At 49.3% G+C, this 15,594-nt stretch overlaps 3 protein-coding genes across 3 annotated transcripts in view; 1 reads left to right on the plus strand and 2 right to left on the minus strand.

The window, feature by feature from the left end:
- The window catches only part of ccnd1 (cyclin D1), a 6,013-nt gene extending 1,973 nt beyond the window's left edge, over positions 1-4,040 (plus strand). The window contains exons 3-5 of the mRNA XM_030377955.1: positions 262-421; positions 517-665; positions 1,737-4,040. Of these exons, the coding sequence (XP_030233815.1) occupies positions 262-421; positions 517-665; positions 1,737-1,892 (465 nt within the window). The 3' untranslated portion in view covers positions 1,893-4,040. The remainder of the gene's footprint in view (positions 1-261; positions 422-516; positions 666-1,736) is intronic.
- Positions 4,041-7,432: 3,392 nt separating this feature from the next.
- lto1 (LTO1 maturation factor of ABCE1) lies at positions 7,433-10,679 on the minus strand. The gene is made up of 5 exons (XM_030377981.1): positions 10,519-10,679; positions 10,293-10,398; positions 8,855-8,925; positions 8,282-8,399; positions 7,433-7,876 (listed from the first exon to the last, which is right to left on the minus strand). The coding sequence occupies exons 1-5, from the start codon at positions 10,569-10,571 to the stop codon at positions 7,805-7,807; spliced, it is 420 nt and encodes a 139-aa protein (XP_030233841.1). The 5' UTR covers positions 10,572-10,679; the 3' UTR covers positions 7,433-7,804.
- Positions 10,680-11,522: 843 nt separating this feature from the next.
- fgf19 (fibroblast growth factor 19) lies at positions 11,523-15,384 on the minus strand. The gene is made up of 3 exons (XM_030377964.1): positions 15,052-15,384; positions 14,404-14,507; positions 11,523-13,181 (listed from the first exon to the last, which is right to left on the minus strand). Exons 1-3 carry the CDS (start codon positions 15,263-15,265, stop codon positions 12,831-12,833), a joined length of 669 nt encoding a protein of 222 aa, XP_030233824.1. The 5' UTR covers positions 15,266-15,384; the 3' UTR covers positions 11,523-12,830.
- Between the last annotated feature and the right edge of the window lie 210 nt (positions 15,385-15,594).

Consider the following 15,594-nt stretch of genomic DNA (forward strand, 5'->3'; position numbering starts at 1 on the left):
GTGTGTGTGTTCTGATAGCTGGTCGCTTGTGACTTCACGCTGGGAGGCCTCATGTCACGCAGGGCCTCGCGAGCGGCCATAAGATCGGTGCGACAGCGCCCCCTAATGGCGTGAACCCGAACGCACATCCGTGCTCGTGCACGAGAGTACACAAACGCACGTGTGTGCACGCTGGCCCCGTGCATGCGCCACTTTGCTGTGGTGTGCTCGTTAAATGAGTTCCAGCCCAGCAGTAGTAACTGGTTTCTGTCCTCCCTGCAGCAAATGGAGCTCCTGGTTCTCAGCAAGCTGAAGTGGGACCTGGCCTCGGTCACCCCGCACGACTTCATGGAGCACTTCTTATCCAAGCTCAACATCCACCCCAGCACCAGGCAGATCCTGAGGAAGCACGCCCAGACCTTCGTGGCGCTCTGCGCTACAGGTACGAGTCGCATCTCCTCCTTCTTCTGGATCAGAGTCCATCGGGTCAGGTGTTTACAGTCACGTGACCTCACCCCTCCCTCTGTCGCCCTCCAGACGTCAACTTCATCGCCAGCCCCTCGTCTATGGTGGCGGCGGGCAGCGTTGCGGCGGCCGTGCAGGGCCTGTACCTCAAGAGCCCCGACAGCTCCCTGTCCGCGCACAACCTCACCAACTTCCTGTCGCAGATCATCCGCAGCGACCCGGTACGTCCCTCGGGCCGGTCAGCTGACCGTTGTTGAACTGCTCACATTCTTCAAACACAGAGCTCTTTATGTGTTGGTTCACCAACACATAAAACACGCAGTGATTTAAAGGGGGATCTCATGCGTCCAGGTGTGAGTGTGATTAGCCATTATTGGCAGTTTGACGATCTGCTCGTCCACCTACATGAACGCTGGATAGATCAGTCTACAAGCCTACCCAGTGGACTGTAATAAATGTTTCTGATACATCCATCTTACACCTAGGTGGACACGCCCACTTGTGATGTCACTAGTGCACAGTAAAAGGCAGATTTTCAAACGCTTGCAACGGCTGATCACACTCACACCTGGTGGCGTGACATCACCCCTTCAATGGATCACCTCGTGACTCCTCCCTCTGACTGACGGCTGTCTGTCCTCCCTCTGTCTGACGGCTGTCTGTCCTCCCTCTGACTGACGCCTGTCTGTCCTCCCTTTGACTGACGCCTGTCTGTCCTCCCTCTGTCTGACGGCTGTCTGTCCTCCCTCTGTCTGACGGCTGTCTGTCCTCCCTCTGACTGACGCCTGTCTGTCCTCCCTCTGTCTGACGCCTGTCTGTCCTCCCTCTGTCTGACGGCTGTCTGTCCTCCTGACGGCTGTCCGTCCTCCCTCTGACTGACGCCTGTCTGTCCTCCCTCTGACTGACGCCTGTCTGTCCTCCCTCTGTCTGACGCCTGTCTGTCCTCCCTCTGACTGACGCCTGTCTGTCCTTCCTCTGACTGACGCCTGTCTGTCCTCCCTCTGACTGACGCCTGTCTGTCCTTCCTCTGACTGACGCCTGTCTGTCCTCCCTCTGACTGACGCCTGTCTGTCCTCCCTCTGTCTGACGCCTGTCTGTCCTCCCTCTGACTGACGCCTGTCTGTCCTTCCTCTGACTGACGCCTGTCTGTCCTCCCTCTGACTTACGCCTGTCTGTCCTTCCTCTGACTGACGCCTGTCTGTCCTCCCTCTGACTGACGCCTGTCTGTCCTCCCTCTGTCTGACGGCTGTCTCCTCCTGGTTCTCCTCCTGGTTCTCCTCCTGGTTCTGCAGGACTGCCTGCGGTCGTGCCAGGAGCAGATCGAGGCCCTCCTGGAGTCCAGCCTCCGCCAGGCCCAGCAGTACAGCGTCTCCACGGAAACCAAGCACTCCGAGGAGGAGGTGGACCTGTCCTGCACCCCCACCGACGTCAGAGACATCAACATCTGACCGCCTCTGACGTGACGTGGAGAAGCATGGACGACCCGTCTGGGCGGACACCCCAGGGGACTGAGGGGGAGGGGAGGAAAGGTGAGGGAGGGGCCCCCAGGTGCAGAGCGCGCTCCCGTACGGCCCGACACGGGCCCCCAGCCCGGCTGGGACGCCCCACCTCAAACGGTCTTCATGGTCCGGGTGACCCGGGCCCCCCACCCGACCTCCGGCCCCCTGCCCATTCGGCCCCCCCCGATGCCAGAGTCACAGGGGCCCTTAATGTTCCTGCCTTCCTGTCTGTCCGTCTAGCGCTCTGTCTGGGGCCCCCCGGGGCCGTGAGCGCCGCAGAGAGACAGACAAACAGACCAGACAGAGATCCGCCGGGGCGACGCCACATGGTAACGTGTGGCCGCCGGCTCCGTACATAAAGTCCACACTAGGGCTCGTAAAGTGAAGCCAGTTCACAGTGCCTCCTGAGAGCGTCCAGGGACGGCGAGCGGGCCAGCGCAGTCCTTAGGTTCTACAGGTGTCCTGAAGGCCCCTAGTCGGCTAGGGCCCAGCCAAGCCCCTCCCTCCGACTCCTGTGTCTTGCTTTATAGACTTTCATTCATAATTTTGCATGTGTGTTTAGTCACTTTACTGTACGTGATGATAGCCCTGTTATGCTTTTATATTCACTCCAGTGTACGCCCCCCCCCCCCCCCCCCCCACCCCCCTCTAAATTCATGCTGGTCATTTAAATTAAGCAAGTCCTGTTTCTTGTGAAATGCTCTGTTTTAATGGTATCTGCGGATTCCTTGCTTAAGTTAGTGCAACTTTCTTAACTTAACAATTTCGCAATTATACAATTATATTTTTTTTGTGTTTTCGGTTGGATAATCTGATTGGATAATTAATGTGCGAGTGTGGCAAAGCAATCCACCACCAATTCTTGTTGTTTTGTGTAGTTAGCCTTTTCTTTGTCATACCATTCCAGTTTATTTTTCTGTAAAAAAAAAAAAGACAACAAAAAAAACAAGCACTTTCGGTCAGCCTGCTGACTTTTTTATTTTAATTTCACGTCGCCGGATGTGAGCCGATGTTAAGCTATGGTGCCCAGAGTCGAGACAGACCGCGTGTCCCTCACAGAACCCCGCTCTGTGATACGTTTGAAACAGCTCAATCTTTTGGAAGAATCAAGGATGACAACGCACAAGGACAAACCAACACCTTCTCAGTCGTATACAATTCATACATTTGTGCAGCTGCTGCCCAATTAAAAAGTCCTAAATTTCATCTCAAACCACGACCCATGTAGGTAGGACGGTGAGGACTGTGTGTAGACTAAGGAGATTATTTTGCACAAACTGCGACGTTGGCTGTTGTGCACGCCTTGCCCTCAGGAGATGGCAGAGGGGAATAAGGTTTCTGATTGTGTGTTAGGATGGAGAAAGGGAGGAAAACAGTCCCTGAGTTCCGCTGCTATGGAAAATCAATCCCACCGTGTATGATGACCAGAGAAAAAAAAAAGAAATGCTTTTTTCCTATGTTTTGCTGCTATTTTGTTTTGTTTTTATACACACAATGTCGATATCCTATCACGATGGGTTTGTATTTTCAAATAGAAAATGTTATTGACATCTTGTCTGTTGTTTCTAGGTTAGATTCTATGATCTTTGTCATTATGTTTTGTTCATATTAATTAAGTTGTTGTGCTATTACAAAAATGAAAAAAGGAAAATTGAAACAAAGGCTTTGATCCACAATACCTCATGCAACCCTCAATATATCTGTAATGTCTATTGTTCTATTGTTGGTGTCGGTTGAGTGCCACCACTCACAGATAGATTCGCCCTATCGGAAACATTAGCTCTCAGTAGCTCTGCTGAGCATGAAGCTGTCTCTGTAACAGAGACTCTATATCCCTGCTATGGGCCCGTGAGGCCACTCCCTCCCTTTACTGTTGTTCTATTTATAAAGAAAAGCTTTTCCCCCTCCAGGTTTCAAAGTGTCGATGAGTTGAATTTGAGAGTAATGTTGTGCTTGGTAAGCCATAGACATCCTTTTGTTTTACGAATCATTCCACACGCTCATTTCCACCGGTCGTCCTATTGGTCATCGAAAGGCAACACTTGTATTGTATTTGTGTTGACTGCACAATAAAGAAATTAAAAGAAATTCAAGGTTGGCCGTTGTGTTTGTCTCTCTGTGGAACACAGACCCTAGGTGATGGGTTCTCTGGGGCTGTTGTGTTTTTTTGACCGTGGAACACAGACCCTAAGTGATGGGTTCTCTGGAGCCGTTGTGTTTGTCTGTCCGTGGAACACAGACCCTAGGTGATGGGTTCTCTGGGGCTGTTGTGTTTGTCTGACCGTGGAACACAGACCCTAGGTGATGGGTTCTCTGGAGCCGTTGTGTTTGTCTGACCGTTGAACACAGACCCTAGGTGATGGGTTCTCTGGAGCCGTTGTGTTTGTCTGTCCGTGGAACACAGACCCTAGGTGATGGGTTCTCCCGGGCCGGGGTCCAGTCCAGACCCCTGTTCCCACGATGGTCACCTCAGATGTTGTACGACACACGGATAAAAACACGATCACCAGGGATTTACGCTTTGGCTTTGGGTGATTCTCTCACAGATTTCAAATGTAAAGAACAAACACAAACACGCACGCACACACACACACACACAGACACACAGACACTAGAAAAGGTCAATGAAGTTATCAGTGTGTGACATGCAGAAACAGAAACGACACAAAGGGGAGAACAAGATAGCTGGATAAATAATATTCTGCCCATCGATCAGAAGTCAAGTATCCCCTCTTATATGGACCACCATAAACACGATACAATTGTTCATGTCATGATCTGGAATTGTACAGCTAATGATTTACAAGGCTTCAGTGTGTTAATGTGTGTGAGAACAGCAACACTCATTGATTTGTGATGCAAAGAATGTCTTTGATGCGGCGTCCATGTGTAGCAGGGGCACGAAACTCTAATCCTTCCCCACGCCTTGCCAACCCGACACGACACAGCACAACAGACAGACACACACTAGCCTGTGCATGTACGACCTCAACCTCTTTATTCAACCAATCGATACCCCGGGTTCACTAATCTTACTTCACATGTCATCATGGGTGTGGTTATAATCCTCCATCTCAGATTAATCTTTCTATTGAAGGACAGTCATGGTTTTACCAATAGAGTACATCTTATTATGCTTTTCACAAGTCTTCTTTATCTGTAACAAGGCGTACATATTTAACCAGACCACAAAAGGTTTGGTTACATCTCTCCACGCTGGGCCAGTCAGTGAAAGGGAAAACACTTCCTGCCATTCGTTTCTCGGCTGTAGATGCAGGCCTGGTTTGTCGGGGTTCCATGACATCAGGATCCACCGTGAACACAAACTGTTATGGGGTAGCATCCTCCTTGTGGCCAGAGAATGGTACGAGGTAGATATTTGTTTCTGAACCAGAAGGGGGACGAGTAGAGCACATTGCCCCACATTCTCCCTGGTGTTCAGCAGGGCTGGGCAGATCAATGACTGCGTGACTAATACTTACTGTCAATACGAGCACATTGTTGTTTATTGAGTGTGGGTGTTGAAGCTAATATCAAACCATCCCATTCCCTCCTGTGCTGTGATCCTCCCTGGAGTGGCCGTCTGTCCTGTGGCTGCATGAGGCCCACAGGAGGGGGGGGGGGCATGCTGCTGGGCCTGAAAGGGGGGGTGGAATTCTAAGCCACCATTTTGTTCCGAGGGCCTTTTCTTCTAGCCGAGCTGCGTTTGTCACATCGCCTTTTCATGTCACCACTCACCACCTGCTCTCCAAATTCCTAAACATTCTCTGCAAAAATGCTTTCATTACCCCCCCCCCCCGCGCGCGCGCTTTTTCTCCCCCTCTTCGGGACTCGGCACTCAGCTGCCATTGGCCCGTTCTGGGAGGGTAACACACTTCCTAGAAGACTGAGAAACCGTAGAACCACTTGAGACGCACAATGTTTGTGCGTTCCTAAACTGTATTGATACAATACTGATATATTGATAGTGTTTGTGCAATTTGTATTTGCTGCAGTAACAGCAGACAATTTGAATGTCGTAATTGTATTTAGTAATACAACACAATATCAAAGTACAAATGTTCTCACAATGTTTAAAAGGATTACACAATCTCAAATAATGACCGGAATTTGATTAGTCAATTATTAAGTACATTCTTCCCACCATGACTCCACGAGTTAATATGTGTTGGACTTTCTGCTGCCACTCAATAAATCCAAACATAGAGCGTCTCTCTGCTGTCCGCCTGACTCTGCTGACTGTTCACTTTCCCAGCCGACCGCGCCTCATTGTGTTGGGGCAGGCAGCCAGGCGCACACACCTTGATAACCAGAGACTCACATCACGCCCACGGCCAAGGACGTGGGAGTGAGAACCAAAGAGTGAGGACTAACCCGAGAGTGACAGAGTGAGGACTAACCCCTAGAGAGTGACAGAGTGAGGACTAACCCCTAGAGAGTGACAGAGTGAGGACTAACCCCTAGAGTGTGACAGAGTGAGGACTAACCCCTAGAGAGTGACAGAGCGAGGACTAACCCCTAGAGAGTGACAGAGTGAGGACTAACCCCTAGAGAGTGACAGAGCGAGGACTAACCCCTAGAGAGTGACAGAGTGAGGACTAACCCCTAGAGAGTGACAGAGTGAGGACTAACCCCTAGAGAGTGACAGAGTGAGGACTAACCCCTAGAGTGTGACAGAGTGAGGACTACCCCCTAGAGTGAGACACACAGAGTGAGAACTACCCCCTAGAGTGAGACACACAGAGTGAGAACTACCCCCTAGAGTGAGACACACAGTGAGAACTAACCCCTAGAGTGAGACACACAGAGTGAGAACTAACCCCTAGAGTGAGACACAGAGTGAGAACTAACCCCTAGAGTGTGACAGAGTGAGAACTAACCCGAGTGTGACAGAGTGAGGACTAACCCCTAGAGTGAGACACACAGAGTGAGAACTAACCTGAGTGTGACAGAGTGAGAACTAACCCCTAGAGTGAGAACCGAAGAGTGAGAACTAACCCCTAGAGTGTGACAGAGTGAGAAATAACCCCTAGAGTGTGACAGAGTGAGAAGTAACCCCTAGAGAGTGACAGAGTGAGAACTAACCTAGAGAGTGACACAGTGAGAACTAACCCCTAGAGTGTGAGAGTGAGAACTAACCCCTAGAGAGTGACACAGAGCAACGAGGGAGCGAGAGCAGAGTTAGGCATCTGGAACACGCTGGCATGACGCTCGGCTAGGACACCAGGTTAGGATGCTAGGCTAGCACTCTAGATCAGGACGCTAGATTAGGGCACTAGGCTAGGACACCAGGTTAGGATGCTAGGCTAGCACTCTAGATCAGGACGCTAGGTTAGGGCGCTAGGCTAGGACACTAGGCTAGGGCACAAGGCTAGGAAGCTAGGCTAGGACGCTAGGCTTGGGCCTCCATAGGCTCTAGGTGGGATGAGTGCTACATGCTCGGGGTCAACATGATGGTTTCAATACAAAATATCTTTTTTGCTTTTAGATGTTTTCAATTCAGTCTTTATTGATATTTGTTGAATATACAAAAAACTGAAATCAATCCAAAATGTCCTCACAGAGTACTGTTTCAGCCGTAACGCTGTACTGGGCTGAACTCAACCTGGAGAAGTGTCTTGCTCTGCATACACACCAGTATGAGAAACACGCCCTCGGATAAAAGGTGAAAACATTTCACACGTTAAACCTTATAATCCATCACAGGCCGTCACACGACCCCGCTGTCGTCCAACCGGCAGCAGCCATCGCAGAATGGCCGCCACCGCGAGACACTCCAACGGACACCGCCCTGCCTCCTGCTCATGAGGAGAATCCAGCAGGCGTCCGTCTGACCACTGAGCTCCAGGACCAGTGACCCCTCAGAAGGACATTTGGCTGGAGCCGCGCGTGTAGTCGCTGAAGTCTGTAGGAACACTCATCACGGAGCACACCTGTGGAGGCGGGAGCACAGGTCCAGTTCTTTATGGTGTTTCCATTCAGGGCATGTAGCAGACGCTTCTATCCAAAGCCACTCACAATAAGTCCATTTGTCAGAAGAAAGAGAAACACCAATATATCTCTGTCGGTACAGTAAGGATGTTCTGAGAACCAAGTGCCAAGCACTAACCATCACTAGGTTAACCCATTCCCCGTATACAATAAAGCTACAAAGCTACAATTTAAAGTTTCATGACGAGATAAAGAGTCACGATCAGACCAAAACAGGCACATAATACTATCAACATTACTTCTCCATAGTATGGGATGTTTCTGCAGAAAAGAGGTTCCTCACAAAATTGGTACTCCCAGCTGTACTATTTTGTTTAAAAACTATATTTCCTTCCATCGACGCCCACCTGTCTGAACTTGGTTCTGATCTTCTGCATGTTCTCCAGAAGGCCTTCAGCCTGGGGATTTTCGTACGGAAAGGGCTGGATCATCGACATCAGGCCGTCAACACACTTCAGGTGCTTCCTGAGGAATTGATTTGCACCAATCAGAAGAACTCTTTTAACGTATATAAATAAGTGAATGACATCTGACGTCTTAAGAAGTCTTGTCCTCATTTTAATACAACGCTACTCATCAGGGACCACAATAGAAATCAGCCCTCAGGCTTTATTGTGTCATCCATGACTATTTATGTATTTTAATGTATGACCTAGAGTGCTGTTCATATTTTATATCAAAATGGTAAAATCAAATCAAACAATCCTTCCATTATTACCACCACCTCTGCTTACAACTACCATCTACAGACAGGGTTTTATTTGTACTAATTATGAATAGATACAAAATGTATTCCTTGCATTTGTAGCAGGAAGATATCTCTGAGAATAGAAAACCACAGAGCCGGCTTCCTCTGCCTGCGCACCAGTCCGAGCCTGACTGTAGTTACAGATTACTTTAAGGAATCTCTCGGTTCATACCTCGACTTGGCATCCATCTTATTATCGAGGAGACATTTCCATGTGAGAGCGAACCCGTAGTAGAAGGACACCTGACACAGCCAGAAACAAAAGGTTGGAGCACGATTGATCCAAGATACGAAATGCACTATTAAAATACAATTTCAGACATTTCATTTCCACGTCAGTCATTAATCAAATTAAAAAATAAATAAAAGGGTGTGTACAAAGATGTATACCTTATAACTGGAACTCTTTTTCTGCTACTCCAACCTTTTATATTATGTGTACTAAATGTACACTTTCTTAACATACTCTTTCTACATCTTTCGACCAAAGACCTTGACACAATCCACTATGGCCCATTGGCGCTCAACCCACAAGGACTGTGCTGAACTCGTGTCTGCGTTAACTTTGAGGTTTGAACAAGGTGTTCATGGTTGGTAAGGTTGAGAGTTGATGACCACATCCTCTTCATGACAGGAGTTGCGTCTATGACCAGACAAAACATCCCAAAGCCCTTCCTCTGTGGGCTGGATACTCGTTAGGCTATTCCTAGTTTTCAGGATACAGGCTGGTTCCGGAAGTCTGTGCCCCTGTTCACCTCTGACTTCGGGCCAGATGATTTCCTCTGTCTCCTTCGTAGCCTGCCCACTGTCCCTTCATGCATCGTGGAAAGTATTAAAACTCATTTGTCTCGCTCGCTATGAAATAGTCAAGTTATATTCTACATTTTTGAAAATCATTTTAAAACCAAGATAATATTAGGGCGAAAAAGGTAGGTAAATAAAAAAATTATTCAACAAAAGTATGTTGTTGTTCTTTGGGGGGAAGTAGCAGCCAACCCCTGTGGGAGCGGATTAGGGCCACATGTGATAATTTTTTTGGAGTTCTGAATTAAATCTCAGAATTCTGACTTTAAAGTCAGAATTCTGAGATTAAAGTCAGAACACCAAAAAAATTATCACACGTTTATCACGTGTGGCCCTAATCCGCTCCAAACTAAACTCCCAACGAAGAGTTGTGTACATTCTGAGCCCTGGTGACGTCAGACGAGTAGGACCTCGGCCCAGAACCTCCTCATCGCTCCTCTATCGCCCGCCTGCTGGGGCTCGAGGGTTCGAGGGCTCAGCCTGAACTCCAGCATCACAAAAGAGGTGAACGGAGCCAGAGTAAACGAGCAACATGAAAAAAGAGCCGAGAACAGAGGTATCGCAGAGGTTGTACTGGTTAGACCTCAGGGAACTAGTTATACTGAGGTTTACCGGTCCCATGGCGCCATCTAGTGCACTGAATGGGACAATTTGCTTCCGGTTCATATTATTTCATCATTTTGTATTGCGCGGCATCAAGCGTCCAAAGAAAAGTACCAAGTCTTGGCATTAGGACTTAATAAATAACGTTTTTTTTACGAGAATAACCTGATAGGGCTTCTGCGCCAGATAGGCCCGAGACTGACCTCAGCGCAGACCCGGGCCCCGTGGGAGGCGCCGTGCGTCCGCCCCTCCAGCATCCCCAGGCGGGTCCCCTCGTCGAAGCCCTCCCGGTACCCCTCCGCCTGGAACCTGGAGGACAGGAGGAGACACGGGTCACACATCGTCACCATGACAACAGCATCCGCACGCGGAACGTGAACGTGTGTCCGTCTCTGTGTAATGACGTAATGTGTGGTCTGTCAGTTCTACCTGTTGTCTGCGAGGAAGATGCGGTCGAATGAGTCTCCTGACGTCAGAGCCATCGTTCCAAACTCCGTGTTGTTTTGTGGGTGACAGCTGGATGGCGAACTGACAACAGGGATACTTTCTCTGCTTTAGTACCTTGTCTTCTTCTGTTATTTATTGGTGGAGGTCATATCGTTTTATTTGCATTACCGCCACCTTGTGGACGGAATCGATGTGTAGGTCTATCTAAATTATTCATCTCGATGTAGGACTACAAAGTTTGAGATTAAACTGTGGGTTAATCTAAACCCTGGGTTTAATGTTTTGTTGTTTATTGCGCTTCAACAGTCGTCCATCAGACTGAAATAAACCCATTAGGGCAAAGGAGTCCCATATGTCTGGTGTAGGAGTTTGCTTATTATAACTCCTATAATATATTAAATTAAGCCTTTTCATTATGCACTTCACAGCTCATCATGATGATTCCTAACGAAAATAAATCTCATAGCCTTTATCCAGAGATCCATCATTTACCAGAGAGGAATTTATTATTATTATTCAGCTTGATGGTGACTTCTGATAGCATAATTAGTGTTATGAGCATCATTCTAAAAACCACTATCTGGACTGATTGATGTATGAAATAAAATAAAATCTATAGCTTCATGGTCGTCTCCAGGACTGATAACATGATAAACATGGGTAAATAATGGGTAAATGGATAAATAATAGTTTCCGCCACTAGGATGAAGCACTGACGTTAACGTTTACGACAACTTGTTGCAAAGGGGCCTCACATGTTGGAGAGAGTGTGTTTGGATCCAGATCCTTTTGGTTCTGGATCCAAAAGGATCTGTTTACTGATGTAAACAGATCCATTCTGTTTACTGATGTAAAAGTCAAACCAGTTAATGTGCGTTGGCATGCAAACGCTTTTATTAGCTGATCACAGCAGCATCCATGCAGCACGTGTCCGTGTTGACACTGAACTGGGGGGCGTTTAGCGGCCAGGAAGGATTAACCTGAAAGAGGCGTTGGTTGTCTTTTATATATTTGTTACACAACTTGCACTTTGGCTACAATGAGTGCAACTCGGTCCATATTCATTGATATGAATGCACATGCATCTGTATAACAAACACATTTATATCAAAATAAATACTAATACAAAGCCTACATAACATGTATTATATAGTATTATTAACATATTATGCATATCATATCTTAGGCGAATAATAAAATACAAATGTGCTGGGACACATTAATGTTTATCTGAAAACAAACAGTCTCCCAGACACAATTACGCAATCATTTACATCGTAAACATAGATTTAAATAAACACAACAGCGCAACAACGCTATTTGGGTTACGTTTCGTATAAACTAATTCAATTCACGTCAATTGTATTCGTGTAGCCCTTAATCACAGGTAGAGTCGCAGAGGGCCTAGCAGGCCGTCTGTCCGTGGCACCGACACACACACACACCTCTGTAGCCTCCGTCCGTCCGTCCGTCCCCACGGCGTCGCTGGTCTCCGGTCGTCTGCCCCTGGTTCTCAACGGACCGGGGGGCAGTAGGGGGGCAGTAGGGGGGCAGTAGGAGGGCAGTAGGGGGGCAGTAGGGGGGCAGTAGGTCCTAACAGACTGTGGGGCAGTAGACCCTGATGGACCGGGGGGCAGGAGACACTCAGGGCAGCAGGTGGCGCTACACTCCAGGCGTCCATCTCCCTGACCCCTGACCCCTGACCCCTGACCCCTGACCCCTGCTGATATCGTGGCGTCCATCCCTGGGAGCCCGTTCTGCACGTCCGCCGCCCAGAGCCGTGGCTGCTGCCGGGCTGACCCTCGCCCCGCGGCCTGTCGACATCAGGGAACGGCGTCCCACCTGGGACCTCCTGGCGGGAGTCACCTCCTAGCGGGGGGTCACCTCCTGGCGGGGGTCACCTCCTAGCGGGGGTCACCTCCAGGCGGGGGTCACCTCCAGGCGGGGGTCACCTCCTAGCGGGGGTCACCTTCTAGCGGGGGGTCACCTCCTAGCGGGGGTCACCTCCTGGCGGGGGTCACCTCCTAGCGGGGGGTCACCTCCTAGCGGGGGTCACCTCCTGGCGGGGGTCACCTCCTAGCGGGGGGTCACCTCCAGGCGGGGGTCACCTCCTGGCGGGGGTCACCTCCTAGCGGGGGGTCACCTCCTAGCGGGGGTCACCTTCAGGCGGGGGTCACCTCCTAGCGGGGGTCACCTCCAGGCGGGGGTCACCTCCAGGCGGGGGTCACCTCCTAGCGGGGGGTCACCTCCAGGCGGGGGTCACCTCCTAGCGGGGGGTCACCTCCTGGCGGGGGTCACCTCCTCTGGAAGCTAGGGCTGTGGATGAGCTGGGGGAGGGCCCCCAGGGCCTCCAGGTGGTCCACTGGCTCCAGCTCCGGGGGCCGGCTCCTGGGCTCCGGCCCTCCCGGCCCCCCCACTGCCCCCGGCCCCCCCACTGCCCCCGGCCCCCCCACGGGCCCCGGCTCCAGGGAGCTCACCATGGGGAGGAACTGGGCGTGGGCGGGCAGGCCCCCCTCGGGGCCCCCCTCGGGGCCCCGGGGCCCCCCCAGGCTGAGCACGGCGTGGTGCGTGGCCGAGGTGTAGACGTTGTACCCGTCTGGGAGGATCTGCTCCCGGAAGGTGCAGTCGTCCCTGATGAACACCAGCTGGACAGACAGACGGACACGATGTTACATAGGTCCTCAGAACGACATCCCACAGACAGACAGACAGACAGACAGACAGACAGACAGACAGACAGACAGACTGACTGACTGACTGACTGACTGACTGACTGAGACAGACAGATAGACTGACTGACTGACTGACTAACAGAGACAGACAGACAGACTGACTGACTGACTGACTGACTGACTGACTGACTGACTGACTGACTGACAGAGACAGACAGACAGACTGACAGAGACAGGTCAGAGACAGACAGACAGACAGACAGACAGACTGACTGACTGACTGACTGACTGACTGACTGACTGACTGACTGACTGACTGACTGACTGACTGACTGACTGACTGACTGACTGACTGACTGACTGACTGACTGACTGACTGACTGACTGACTGACAGACAGACAGACAGATAGATAGATAGATAGATAGATAGATAGATAGATAGATAGATAGATAGATAGATAGATAGATAGAGATCTATCTATCTATCAAATAAAATGCAGAAAATCCAATATATATAGATATATATACACACTACACATAAACTGAAATAATTGCCCATATCATTGATACATTTCTTGTTGCATAAACGTCAAGGATATTAGAAAGTTTCCGCTGATCTGATAACTGATAACCGATAACCGATAGCCAATAGGAAGCCTTTAATCTGAGCTGTTTGTATTCCTGCGGAAGCTCTTGTGTTGACTCTGGCGGTAGAGCCCTACCCCCCGGGGGTCAAGGCTGGGGGGGGGGGGGTTCATCCATTCAGCTTCTCTAACTCAGCAAACACATGATGCGGGGCATCCCATTGGACAAAGGTTGTGAGCCAAACTAACAACATGACCCGGGGCACGGTGCATCGCATGGTCTAGTTCTAACGGATATCGGAAGCATGTTGTCTTGAAATAAAACAATTTGAACAAATTTGTTAGATTTATGGAAACCTCAACAATGTTCCCAAGCTGTTTAAATGAATACATTTGTTCATTTCAACAGCATTCGGGCCAGAGTTGAATCCTGCTCAATGTACTTTGATAAGATAAAATATGTGAATGATTGCATTGATATACAACATTTGATTAAGAATTGTAAACTGAACACAAGACATCAGGAGTTCAGATGATTCCTCATTCTCTAACCTACCGATGGATACAGCCTTACATTACATTATAATACATATTCTGTTCTTTAACTCACCGATGAGTATAGTCTCCCATTACTGACGATGCAGAGAAAGTGAGCGGCAGCGATTCCCTTTATGGCGACACATCCTCTGTCCACCGGACGGATCTCCATGAGGCCTGAGAACACACGCCATCACAATCACAATCAGAACCTGCACGCAGATACACTTCAGGAGTATTCACAGCAGGTCATGGTGTGTTTGGGTCAAAACCAATTTAATAACCTTTTTAAAAATTAATTAAAGTGTATTTCATGTGTTTTTTATATGTACAATTTACATGTCTATGCTGCACAATTCACTGGTCTGTATTATACTCACATGTCCTGTATGTACTGTACAATTCACATGTCTGTACTATGTCCGTGCGGTATGTACTGTACAATTCACATGTCTGTACTATGTCCGTGCGGTATGTACTGTACAATTCACATGTCTGTACTATGTCCGTGCGGTATGTACTGTACAATTCACATGTCTGTAGTATGTCCGTGCTGTATGTACTGTACAATTCACATGTCTGTACTATGTCCGTGCTGTATGTACTGTACAATTCACATGTCTGTACCCTACTGTAAAATAAAAAAAATGATAATCATGAATTGTTCAGTACAGACCTGTGAATTGTCAAATTGATGCTGATGGATTCGGGGGGTACTCACTGTTGGGGGTCTGCTCGGTGGAGCCCCCCACCCTCCCATCCCCGCTGATCAGCAGGTGGAGGCCGCGGCGGGCGGCGTACAGGTGTCTCACTCGGACCACCTGGCCCCAGCCGTGCTCCAGGTAGGGGCCCGCGTCCGCCAGGGGCCTGCACACCACGCCGACCGTGAAGAGGACGTGAGCGAAAGACACCGCGACGAATACTACGAATGGCATGATAGTGCTACCTACGATTTATTAATGAGTGAGTAAAGACCGTGAATAATGCTGATGGTTCATAGATAGTCCCGTTCTGCTGACTGCAGCTGGGTCGCCTCGCAGGTTCTGTTAAATAAGCCTCTTATCGGCTGTCTTCTGAGAATCCAACCTGAACACACCCGTGGCAGGCAAACCCTACGAAATCACACGTTTCTATTGGTTCTCCTGTTTGTTGACTTCAAGGGAGCTCTGCGGACCGCAGTAATAACCGACCCACGTGGACAGGTCTCCGTCATATCATATAAGAAATAATGATAATTATTATTCCGCCCGTTGGAGGTGAGGAG

This window comes from Gadus morhua, chromosome 14 (assembly GCF_902167405.1).
Source record: "Gadus morhua chromosome 14, gadMor3.0, whole genome shotgun sequence".
In the NCBI taxonomy this organism is placed as follows: Eukaryota; Metazoa; Chordata; class Actinopteri; order Gadiformes; family Gadidae; genus Gadus; species Gadus morhua.